Source organism: Sinocyclocheilus rhinocerous, unplaced genomic scaffold (genome assembly GCF_001515625.1).
Source record: "Sinocyclocheilus rhinocerous isolate Xijiao unplaced genomic scaffold, SAMN03320098_v1.1 scaffold1382, whole genome shotgun sequence".
Classification (NCBI taxonomy): domain Eukaryota; kingdom Metazoa; phylum Chordata; class Actinopteri; order Cypriniformes; family Cyprinidae; genus Sinocyclocheilus; species Sinocyclocheilus rhinocerous.
In genome coordinates this window covers 597,105-609,327 of record NW_015657958.1, presented here as the reverse complement: position 1 = coordinate 609,327, position 12,223 = coordinate 597,105, and the positions used below count along the sequence as shown (strand labels likewise).

At 36.9% G+C, this 12,223-nt stretch overlaps 1 protein-coding gene across 1 annotated transcript in view; it reads right to left on the bottom strand.

Annotated features, from left to right (window-relative positions):
- The window catches only part of LOC107721661 (1-phosphatidylinositol 4,5-bisphosphate phosphodiesterase beta-3-like), a 56,364-nt gene that overhangs the window by 27,829 nt on the left and 16,312 nt on the right, over positions 1–12,223 (bottom strand). The window contains exon 2 of the mRNA XM_016529785.1: positions 8,925–9,002. Coding sequence (XP_016385271.1) covers positions 8,925–9,002 — 78 coding nt within the window. The remainder of the gene's footprint in view (positions 1–8,924; positions 9,003–12,223) is intronic.

Here is a 12,223-nt window from a genome sequence, read left to right as displayed (position 1 = left end):
TATGCAATGATGAAAAAAAGGCAAAATACATGGGGGGGGGGGCGCGAAAACCGTGTTTAATTTTGTTCGGTGCATCCCTAATTATTTTGGGTTTTGGATTTCAGCTAAACGAATTCATTTCAGTTTCAGCAAAAAATCACTACTATATACCTTAATGCTGGTACAACAATCTCTTCCTGTCTATGTGGGCAGTTCTTGGCCAGAATGAGCTGCAAAATGGACCGGGCGTCCTGCCGATAGTCAAAAGTCAAGCTACAGGAATCAGTAGAGCATTGGGTGCTTTTGCATGGAAAGACACACAGAAAGGTGAAACAGACAAATACAATACAGTAACACAAAAGGTCACACATCTGAGGAAAGGAGAGATCATGTATTTCTCCATTCCAGTAACCCTGACTCTATCATTCACCCTTACTGCACCACATCAACACAGGACAGCTTTGTTAACCTGTCGCCTGTCTGTCGCACAGCTCTACCCTTCCACCCCCTTTCTCGGTCTGTTGTCTTTCTGTTTCTTTCCTCTTTTTCTTTCTACGGTGCAGATAATGAAATTGGTCTGGGTCAAGAGTTTGTGATTCTTGTCATTCCTTTGCCACAAAAGGATGAAAATCCTCTTTCAGTTGAGCAGTACAGTAAGTGTTTTATATATAAAACAGAGAGACCAATGACAGAAACACCTGACCGCTGAGTATTAATGATGGCTTGTACAGGCTTGCATTTTAGGCATGAGTCCAGAGCCATCTATAACAGGAAAATTAGATGTCATGAATAAAAGCCCACTGGTGGAGGAAGAAAGAAGGATAAGGATATGGATGAAAAGGAAACTATTATATAATCAACTCAGAAAACACATTTCCTGTCTGCATATGTAAATGTGTGGATTCGTTTCATTTTACTTTAAACAGTATTTGCAAAACACCCAATTTTTTAAAATGTTATGTTTTGGAGTATTTGTATAAATGTGTAATCTCATTTCTCCGTTTTTATACAATCTGTTTACGCGCCACTGACGGTTAGGTTTAGGGGTGAGGCTATGCTTACTTCCTTTTAAAAATCGGACGCTTCCATATGAATCACATCGTACAAATTCATATGAAATTATCTCAAACACTTGAGTGCTTACCTAAATGCCCATGCAATCTCATGAGAAAACTTAAGCTACAGTTGAATGTATAAATGTTAAATTAATAGATATACTGTTGAATGTTTTGGCAAATAGTATTTGGACATTTATACATTACATTAATATAAAGTATAAATGATTTTGCACTTTTATTAGTGTTAGTGAATTACTCATTTAGGAAAACTGTGCGCACTTGAGAGGAACTGGCTCCAATGAACTGCAGTGCAGTCATACAAGGCTTTTGAGAGTGTGAAATTACCAATGCTATCTTACGACCAATTTGTATGTATTTTACGAGGTGGCTAATTCGTACGACCTCACACATACGATTTTGTACGATTTGTCTAGACCCCAGTGACGGGTAGGTTTAGGGGCGGGGTTAGGTGTAGGTCATTCGTACAAATTCATACGAATTGTGCAACTTGTAAAATATGTACGATTTAACAAAAATCGTATTAATTTGTACGAGTGAGGTCGTACGAATTCGTACGAATTAGCCACCGCGTAAAATATGTACGAATTGCCGTGAGACCGGGCTGGAAATTACTTCAGGGTGTAAAATCTTGTGACTCTTTTGCTGGTTCAGATTGGCTGAAGGGTACAGTTTGTCTGGTAAGAACAAGGATGTCTCACTCTGGTTATAATCCAAAATCGTCTTTGCTGAATGTGCATAAATATCTGTGGGTAGGACTGGGCGATATGGCACAAGCAGAGTTGGGTGTAACGCGTTACTGTAATCTAATTACTTTTCCTGGTAACGCAGTAAAGTAACGTGTTTCATTTTAAATGTATGTAATTTGATTACAGTTAATTATGTCAATAAAATTACTTTACTTAAGTTACAAATATGAAGTAAAAATCATGTTTTGCCCGTCAGTATTTGAATAATCAAAAATAACTAGCAGCAGTGACCAATGTCACTCTTCCTTATGAATGAACTATGAACAGAACATCAACAATGAACTAGCCAACAGACTGAGAGCCACTAGATTAATACATAACGGAACACAGAGATTAGAGTTAGATCAGGCCTGACATGGCCAGACAGCTCCGAGGAGCTTGCTCTGACTGATATCTCTCCTCCATTATCTCTCCTACACACTCTTTTTCTGTGCGGTTATGTGGTTTGGTTTCATTAATGGGCTTTGTTTTTCCTGAGGTATTTTGAAAATATGCTCTTATCTTTACTCAGTCTACAGGGTATGTTTTAATGTTGTGCCTCGAGGCAGTTAGAAACCACAACCTTTTAAAAGGATGCCAATTTCTTTCTGTCAGACTATTTGATGTTCATTGTCTCAACTCATGAAAAGAAAAAAAGAAAGAAAAGAGAGAGAGAGAGAGAGAGAGAGAGCGAGAGGGAGAGGGAGAGGGAGAGGGAGAGGGAGAGTTAAGGTGGTTGACTGTTCTTCCAGTCTGGATACACTGGTTAGACGACTCTGTTTATCTGGGTTTAGAGAGGTTTTACACACTTTTGCACACAATGTGAAAAAGTAAGTTTACAGCATGGTAAAAAAATAAATAAATTGTATTTGGAAATTTTCTAATAATATTACATTTTTTTACTTCAACTTAAAATAACTTTTCCATTTTAATATATTTTAAAATGTACTTTAATCCTGTGATGGCAAAACTCAATTTTCAGCAGCCATTTCATAGGTCTTCAGTCTCACATGATTCTTCAAAAATCATTCTAATAAGCTGATTTGATGCTCAAGAAACATTTATTATTATCATCAGTGTGCAAAACAGTGCAGCTTAATATTTTTGTGGAAACGATGATAGATTTTGTGTTTCAGGATACCTTCATGAAGAAAAAGTCCAAAAGAACATTTATTTGAAGCAGAAACCTTTTGTAACATTAAAATTGTCTTACTGGCACTTTTAATGCTTCCTTAATAAAATTTTTAAAAAAAACATAGTGACCACCTTGTATATTTTACATTACAAACTATAGTAACAAAAATTTGAATACAAGGAGTACATTTTATGTTGAATGGTAAACACTAATTCAATGTTAATGTTTTTAATTAAATGTCAAAAAAAAATCTTAAATACCTATTTTTAATTTCAAGATTTCCAGATATTGAATCCAACATTTTTAATGTGGACCATTGGATCCCATTGTACATAAATCTATCGTCACTCTAGGCCATTTGTTCACCACCGAAGGCGAAAGCGAGAGCAAGAAAGAGGAAGAGAGCATGAATGAGTAAGAGAGGGAGAGAGAACATGAGTGAGATATTTTTTTATTTTTGGAGGGCATGCTATTGGTGGAGGGCACAGGGTAAGTTATGCTACAAAACTACCCTAACAGTCTGAACGATTTCCTGTATGCTTTCCCACACTTGCAGAAAGTGAGAGGGGGAGAGAAAGAAACGAAGAGAAGTGAAGAGAACAAGAGGACGGGAGATACTACGGAGAGTGATATAAAGAGGAGAGAGGAAGTGTCATGTCTCCATTTACAATTAACAGATGCACTGACGCCTTTCTGTTTCTCACTGATGACAACCAGCTGTCCCTGACAGAGAATGACAGCCCTGAAGAACAAAAATGAAAAGCAGAGAGCAAGGGGAGAAGAGAAAGATGTATGAGGAGTGGAAACAGACACATGGCGAGAGCAAGACCAGTCAGAATGAGCCTGTGGGCTAAAGTGAACCAGAGAAGAGAGGCTAATGCAGCCTCAATCCCATCATTAGCCATTAGCTTCAGCACAGATGGGCTCCTCATCCTGCTTTATCACAAACAAATTCTGCTAATTGAAGAATAGTGAAAGCAAGAGTGCTGTTACCCTCCAATCATAATCTGCCATTAAGGACAGCAATACCAATGTACACAATCCCACATCCTTTAGAGAACCACAAATTCACTAAAACTGACCAGATGCATGTCTGATGGAGCTTTCCGATGCTAATGCTAATCTATTATTGATTCTTCATAATGGCAGTGGTTTACACGCATTATGTAAAGCTTCCTTCTATTGGAAAAACATTAGTTCAACATGTCATTGCTTAGCTAAAGCTAACCATGTTTATATGATACAATCACCTCACATTGTCCCTAATTCAGTTAGTTTTCTAATATTGCTAGACGCTCTGCTCTTAAACCCATAAAATGGATGGTTAAAACTTCTGCTAGTCAGACAGTCAAAAACGATTTCTTTAAGCACCCAATGAAAACTATATAAGACATTTTGTCAATTCAATATTGATTTTTTTAAATAGCTACACTTGATAGAAGCACAGACCGATTTCTGTTGTCTTACTGCCAGGATACTTACACTGACACTCATTTTGTTTACACATGCCGTTATAATCAAGGTGCAGTGTGTTTTTGCGTAGTTGAGCTACAGTTTGTATATGTCTATTCAAGTATACATGACAAAATCCTGAATATTTGAAGGTGCTGGTCACTTCTGTATTTCGGAGCATGTTCACAATATCAAGGCCAACTGTAGTCTGACTGACACATTGACAAAGACAAGCTACTTCGCATTATCCAGGTCTGTTAGTCTGACAATTTGAAACGACAGTCATTTCTTTAGTCTGATTGAAATTGAACTTTTAAAAGTGCACACATACTTACTTATTGACAAAGCAACTCTTAACATAATAGACTTTCAATCTACTCCAGACTATATCAATAATGAATGAAAGTAACGACAATAGCACAAATAAAGGACACTGATACTGAACAACCTACAGAGCACATTAGGAAAATCCAACTTTGTCCTTTTTTCTCGGTTATGTGAATAAATTCCTAAATTAAATTGTTTCACTGTAAAAAATCTCTTTGTAGTATACTTGTATAGTCTCTTTATATTTTTGAAACAACCAATATTTTGATGTAACAGACTTTTGATGGAGGGACAGAAATCTCTCAGATTTCAGTAAAATATCTCAGTGTTTTGATATTTTTCTCTGTGTATTAATATATTTGTATATATTTAATTATCATATTTATAAAGTTGTATTTGTGTAATTATTACCAGCTTTTTGTTTGCCCGCAAATCAGTTCATTGAGAGAAATTAACCTATCATCATTTGTCTGCTCATCTAAAGCACCAGAGAACTAGTCAGTAATATGTTGAAAGTTCATGTCATTAACTAATCATTAAAGTGTCAGACTACACATGAGTCAAAATCTAATTCAAGGGAAGTCTGTTCAATCTGCGGCCATATATGCAATGCCTCCAGGCAACTACTTTGGGCATGCAAAAGTACTGAAATCTCCAAAACTTGATGAATTTGTGTATACTTTATGGTGACAAAAAGTAAAAGAACATTGCAAGAAGTCCCTGCATGACATCACATTTTATTTGATTCTGTATCTACTTCTATTGTGGCACCTTTATTATCATAGTGGTTATAAGTGCCTTTTAAGGTAGGAAGCAGATTTTGGTAATTCAAGCAGCTTGGTATATTTACATTGTATCACTTGAAGAAATACAGTTCTAAATTGTAAAATAGAAAAGCACCAGTATGCAATACCTGAAACACTGTCATTGTATTTTTCTGAAAATTTCTGGCAACCACATTGTTATTTTTTTACTTTAAATGTACATATCTGAATATGGATTGTTATTACGTTTAATATATTTTACAAACTATAATAATTTAATATATATAGTACATTTCATATATTATATTATATATAATATTTAATAGATGACATAGATAATAATATATTACTCCATAAATATTGAGGAGTCTCATTTGTAAATCGCTTTGGATAAAAGTGTCTGCTAAATGAATAAATTTAAATGTTAATGCAAATGTTAGTTCTAACATTGCCCTTTACAATAGTAAAATTTCTCTAGTAAAATTTTACAATTGTTTGCACCGATTCCTGCAGGTTAGTATAGATTATGCAACATATTTCCTTTTTTTTACAGAACACATACATTTACATACACAAACACCACACACAACAATGTGTTTGGTTTATAAGGAAGAACAGTAATGCACTTTTACACACACGCACAGTTTTTTTTTCCTCTTTCTCTTCCTGTGGCATGACCTTGCTTGTGAGTGAAAGTAAAGTGACTTTATTCATTTGGTGTCTGTCATTTTCTTACCTATGCAACTTAATGTGACGAGCCTGTGCATGTGCCAGGGAGATACAAGGAAAGCAAGAAACCCAGGTAATGAATTGGACAGGACAATGGTGAAAAGTTCTATAAGACAACTGAATCCTGCTATTCATGTCACTGCCTGTAGAGCTCAAGGCTATATGTGGAATCTAGTATCCACTAACCAGGTACTAGATTTGCCTTGAAAATAGGCCACACATGCCGAAACGCCCACAAACATGGTACACAGAATAACAGAGCATTGTGATGGACACACATGCAAACCTGCCCTGTCAATTCAGTGGGCAGCACATGGACATTGTGGCTCGGCCACACACAAACAACACAACAACAGAAAAAAAACCCTCAGGAATACAGTGCAAGGGTGTGTTTTCATGCTCACAAAACCTGTTCTACCACAACGTTGTGTGAATGTGCCTCTGCAAAAACAAGTTTCATTTCTTTTTTGTTCCTGGCAAAATCAAGCTTGACTGCGCATGTGCTGGTGAGCCTGTGAGAACGTGCGTGCACTCTACAACTTCATCCAACTTGCCAAAAAAAAGAGAGAAAGAGAAAAAGGGAACTGAGAATGACATAAACTGGATTCATGGAAGTGAGGCTGACTTTTAACAACCTTTCAGTACTTAGAAGGAAAAGAAATGGAGTGTGTTTGATAATGGCATCATTAAATATAATAATAGCGACATTAAATATTGTGTTACTGAAGAGATGAGATGAGGTGGCCTCTTTACTATTAACTGGAGAGGACAGGCTCCCCAGAGCCAATATTCCCTACGCCAAACAAGGTTACTGCCTTTCCTCCGGCGAAGATTGGCCTAGTGTCCTAATACCATATCGCAACACATTCAGCGCAACACCAATGCAACATCCATATCAATTCAAACATGCAGCAGAAAAAAACACTCTCAGCTTCTTGCTCCGATGTTTAGCAAGTAAACGCATTAGCACCTTCGGCACATGAAGGAATCTCCAAATAAAATACTCAGCTAGCAAAATAAACAATCCGTTTTGGCAACTGACATGAATCTGCTGCTGAGTTAATGTGAGTTTCACACACACTGTGCTGTGTCTCCTCGGACTGCAGAAAGTCCCTTCTCTGAACTTACTGGAACCAGCTTGAGCTGCGTCCCCATACCACACGTCACACTGATCAGTACGAGAACAAGAGAAAAGAGGGAAAACAACATATCTAATAACTAAAGAGAAAGGATGGGAGGATGCCTTGATTGAATTTCACTGGCTAAAATTTAATTTGATTCATCAGCACTCACATGATAAGCCAGTAGCCCACATGGCAGGAGGAGAGAGAGGGGGAGACATACAGAAACAAAGAGATGACGCAGACAGGACTGATAATAGATAGGGCAGAATTGGCAGGACAGGTAAATTAAGTTACCATTAAAGATGGAGGGATATGTGTAGTCATAAAACATTGTGATATCGATGCTGAATCTTCACTGTATAAATTAGGCTAAATCTAATAAATCTGTGTTAAAGCTACAAATTTTTCTCACACATCCATTTTCTTTCTCAATTGTTTACCTTCACCTAAGCAACTGTTTACAAGGATACTTGCAGAGACATGCATTTTGACAATTTTGCACGTATGTGTATATTCATTAGACGCTGAAGTGAATGGAGTTCACGTGCATCTGCGTGGTTCTCACTGTATGCACCGGACACGAGTGGCGCAGTGCGACGTGACAAAATACTATGAACCCATAGAGTGGGGGAACTATGACGTCAGAACCTGGAAGAGTAATTCGCCGCGGATTCCTTCGAGATTTTCCTATGGGGTTTTATAATAGGATTTTTCAATTTATGAGTAAAATAAAGCCTGTGGTAAACATAACTTGACGATACATTTATGTTTTGTTCTACAATGTAAACTGCACTCACTCACAGCCCAAACGTTCTTATCTAGTTACTTATTAAAAACATACGTTTTCAAAAATGAACATAACTGCTTCAAAATTTTTGTTTTGGGTATGGATGTGTGTAATTTACGTTGTAGAACAAAATGTAAAAGTATCGTCAAGTTATGTTTACCATAGGCTTTATTTTACTCATAAATTGAAAAACCCCATTATAAAACCCCATAGGAAAATCTCGAAGGAACCCGCGGCGAATTACTCTTCCGGGTTCTGACGTCATAGTTCCCCCACTCTATTATAATCAGTGATGCTGTCTACACTGGATGCGGCGCGACACGACAAATCCCCGAAAGTAAACTGATGCCACATTCTATTTATGACGTACTGACACACAGTTCAGATGATTTGCAAAGGTCGCTTTGTCGCGTCCAGTGTATGCCTCTAGCTGTTGCAGCGCGAGGCGGCACGATACGACAGATGTCGCGTCCGGTGTAACGATCAGTATAAATATAACGATCAGTATACTAAACATTGCACATCCTGCGATGTGACTATCGTGGATGCGCACATCGCGATATCGATGCCGAAACGATATATCGTGCAGCCCTAACTTGTAGCATCTCTGGGCACCTTGAGTCCTCATTAGTTATAAGCAACCTGGCAAAAGTATTTTGCCATATTTTATGATAATTTCTGCAAAATTCTGTTTAAAAACAAAACACAATAAACACACAGTACTTTGATAAACTTACATTAGAAAAGACTTACTTACTTAATACTATTTTAGAACTAGTATTGGCTGGTACATTTTAAAAAAATGAAAAAGAATATAACTGACCATGCTGGTCCCTCCAGACCAGTAGAGGAAGAATCCATCTGGGTCCACTTTAAGGGTGACGAGGCTGGGTATGGCCTCCTGAAAACACAGAAGTGAAAGAAGCAATTAGGGGGAATTCAGTACATTCACACAGTTTTACCAACAACATCAGTACTTCTACAGAGACCAACAGAAAGTAATTCACTTAATAATATGAACAGCATTAGCAACTGACATGAATGTTAATGAAGACTAATCACTGAGAAACAATGACACGGTTTAGAACATTTATTACATAGAAATAATTGTTGCTAATTCAAATGCAACTTAATTAAACTGATACTACGGTAACCAAATCACAGTGGCAGCCATGCCAATACTACACATCAATGATGAAAATACAGCCAATAATCAGAAGAATGGCAGACACAAAACATAGGCATAAAGATCCGAATGCAAGTTAGATAAATGGGAAGTGCCCGGAATGGGTGGATGGTCCTGAGGGACAGTGTGATTTAGAAATTAATGTAATGACTGAAACCAAAACCTCAAAAGCCACAGAGAGAGACATTAGAGGAGTTTAATGCACAAGTAACAGAAGCCGATGGCTGTCTACATATGACTGGAATGGTATATTCGCAAAATGTACACTTGTAATTATTTTTAAGCATGTAGCATGTGTATACTACACAAATACACTACCATTCAAAAGGCTCAGTATTCTTTTGTTCAGTAAAACACTTTTATTCAGCAAGGATGCATGAAATGGATCAAAAAGACCTTTATAATTTCTACAATAATATTTTTATGTCAGTTAAATGTTGTTTTGAACTTATCACAGTTTCCACAAAAATATTAAGCAGCATCTCATTATGTTTGATAATGAGTAATGTTTATTTGATATATCTTACCAATCTCGAACTTTTGAAGCAATATTACCCGTACCATCTTAGTAACAAGTTTAATTTTTACATGTCTCATTTATTGATTGGACTGCCAAAAGTTACAGTATAATTACATAAAACCGGATTAAAAACTATTAAAATAATATAATACATACTGGTTTACATATTATTGTAATAATATTTTAATAAGCAGTATATACTGTGCACTTCACAGTATGCTAACATTTCATACCAGTTTCAGGTGACATTAAATGTGTTTGGACAATTAGTGAAGTTGGACAGTTAAGAGCTAATCTCATCTGTATGTGTTAGAGGTGACACAGAAGTGACATTCGGCTGCTGAGCTGTCTTGTGGAATGTTTGCATATAATTAAATTAATCAGGGAGCACAGATTTCCTTTACAACGTCTCTGAAAAACTCCACCCAGTGCTGGGAGACATGAACACACATACACACACACACACACACACACACACACACACACAACAACAACAACTGTCTCTGAACACAGTCACATACATTTGCATGCTGACTGGTTTTAATGTTTGCATAAACAGATATATTAGTGTTGTGATCCTGTTAAAAAAGCTTTATTTAAAGCAGCGTTTCTTCTCTGTGTGCACAGACCTCTCAAAGACATCAGGTGATTATAATATAAAAGACCAAGCTAAAAAAAGACAAACAGCATATGAGAAAGACAGAGAGTAGCAGACCTTGGTCAGGGTAAACAACATATTTAATCTGACATGATTTAAAACAAGGCTATGAAGGATAAAGTTCAGTGCGTTCAACAGGTCCTATGGTCTTAAAGGGACAGTTCACCCAAAAAATGAAAATTCGGTCATTAATTACTCTCATGTTGATCTAAACCCCTACGATTTTTGTTCATCTTTGGAACACAGATGAAGATATTTGTAATGAAACCTGAGTGGTTTCTGTCTCTCCACTAACAGCCTACGTAACTATCACTTTCAAGGCCTAGAAAGGTAGTAAAGACATCACTGGAGTAGTCCATGTGACTCCAAACTTAATTTTTATTAGGTGTCGGAAATGCTTTTTGTGAAATGTTTTTCCATACAATGGAAGTCAATGGTCACTAAAAGTGTTTGGTTACCAACATTCTTCAAAATATCTTCTTTTATGTTCCAGAGAGAAAAACAAAGTCATACAGGTTTAGAATGACATGAAAGTAAGTAAATGATTTTAATTTTTGGGTAAACTAACCTTTAAGGTCATAGGTTACTAATCTCCACAAATAGGAGTATTTGATGCACTGGTAATATTTTGGAAAGACAAAACAGGGTAAACAACATCACAACTTGAATGAACTCTATGAACTGTGCGACAAAAAAATTTTATATAGTGAAAAAGTTCTTTTTTTTGGTAACATTTCAAAAAGTGAATCTTTCATATATTCTAGATTAATTACATGTAAAGCAAAACATTTCAAATGTTTTTTTTATGTTTTAATTTTGATGATGAGTTTACAGCTCATGAAAGTCAAAAATCCAGTATCTCAAAATATTAGAATATTTCCTAAGATCAAATCAAAAAAAGGATTTGCATAACAGAAAAGTTCAAGTTCTTTAAAGTATGTTCATTTATTCACTCAATACTTGGTCAGGGTTCCTTTAGCACAAATGACAGGTTTTGCCTTCAGTTCGTCTGTATTGTTGGATCGACTGTTTCTCATCTTTCTCTTGAAAATATCCCATAGATTCCATATGGGGTTCAGGTCATGCATGTTGGCTGGCCAATCAAGCACAGTAATATCATGGTCAGCAAACCACTTGGAAGTGGTTTTGGCACTGTGGGCAGGTGCTAAGTCCTGCCGGAAAAGGAAATCAGCATCTCCATAAAGCTTGTCAGCAGATGAACGCATAAAGTGCTCCAAAATCTCCTGGTAGACGGCTGCATTGATTTTGGACTTGGTAAAACACAATAGACCAACACCAGCAGACGTCACGGCACCCCAAATCATCACTGACTTTGGAAACTTCACACTGGACTTCAAGCAGCTTGGATTCGGTGACTCTCCAGTCTTCCTCCAGACCTTGATTTCCAAATGAAATACAAAATTTACTTTTATCTGAAAAGAGGACTTTGGACCACTGAGAAACAGTCCAGTTTTTTTTCTCCTTAGCCCAGGTAAGATGCTCCTGACGTTGTTTCTGTTTTAGAAGTGGCTTGGGTAGCCCTTTTCCTGAAGACGTCTGAGCATGGGGACTCTTGATGCACCCCAGCTTTAGTCCACTCCTTGTGAAGTTCTCCCAAGTGTTTGAATCGGCTTTTCTTGACAGTATTCTCAAGCTTGCGGTCATCCCTGTTGCTTGTGCACCTTTTCCTACCCATTTTATTCCTTCCAGTCAACTTTGCATTTAATATGCTTTGATACAGCACTCTGTGAACAGCCA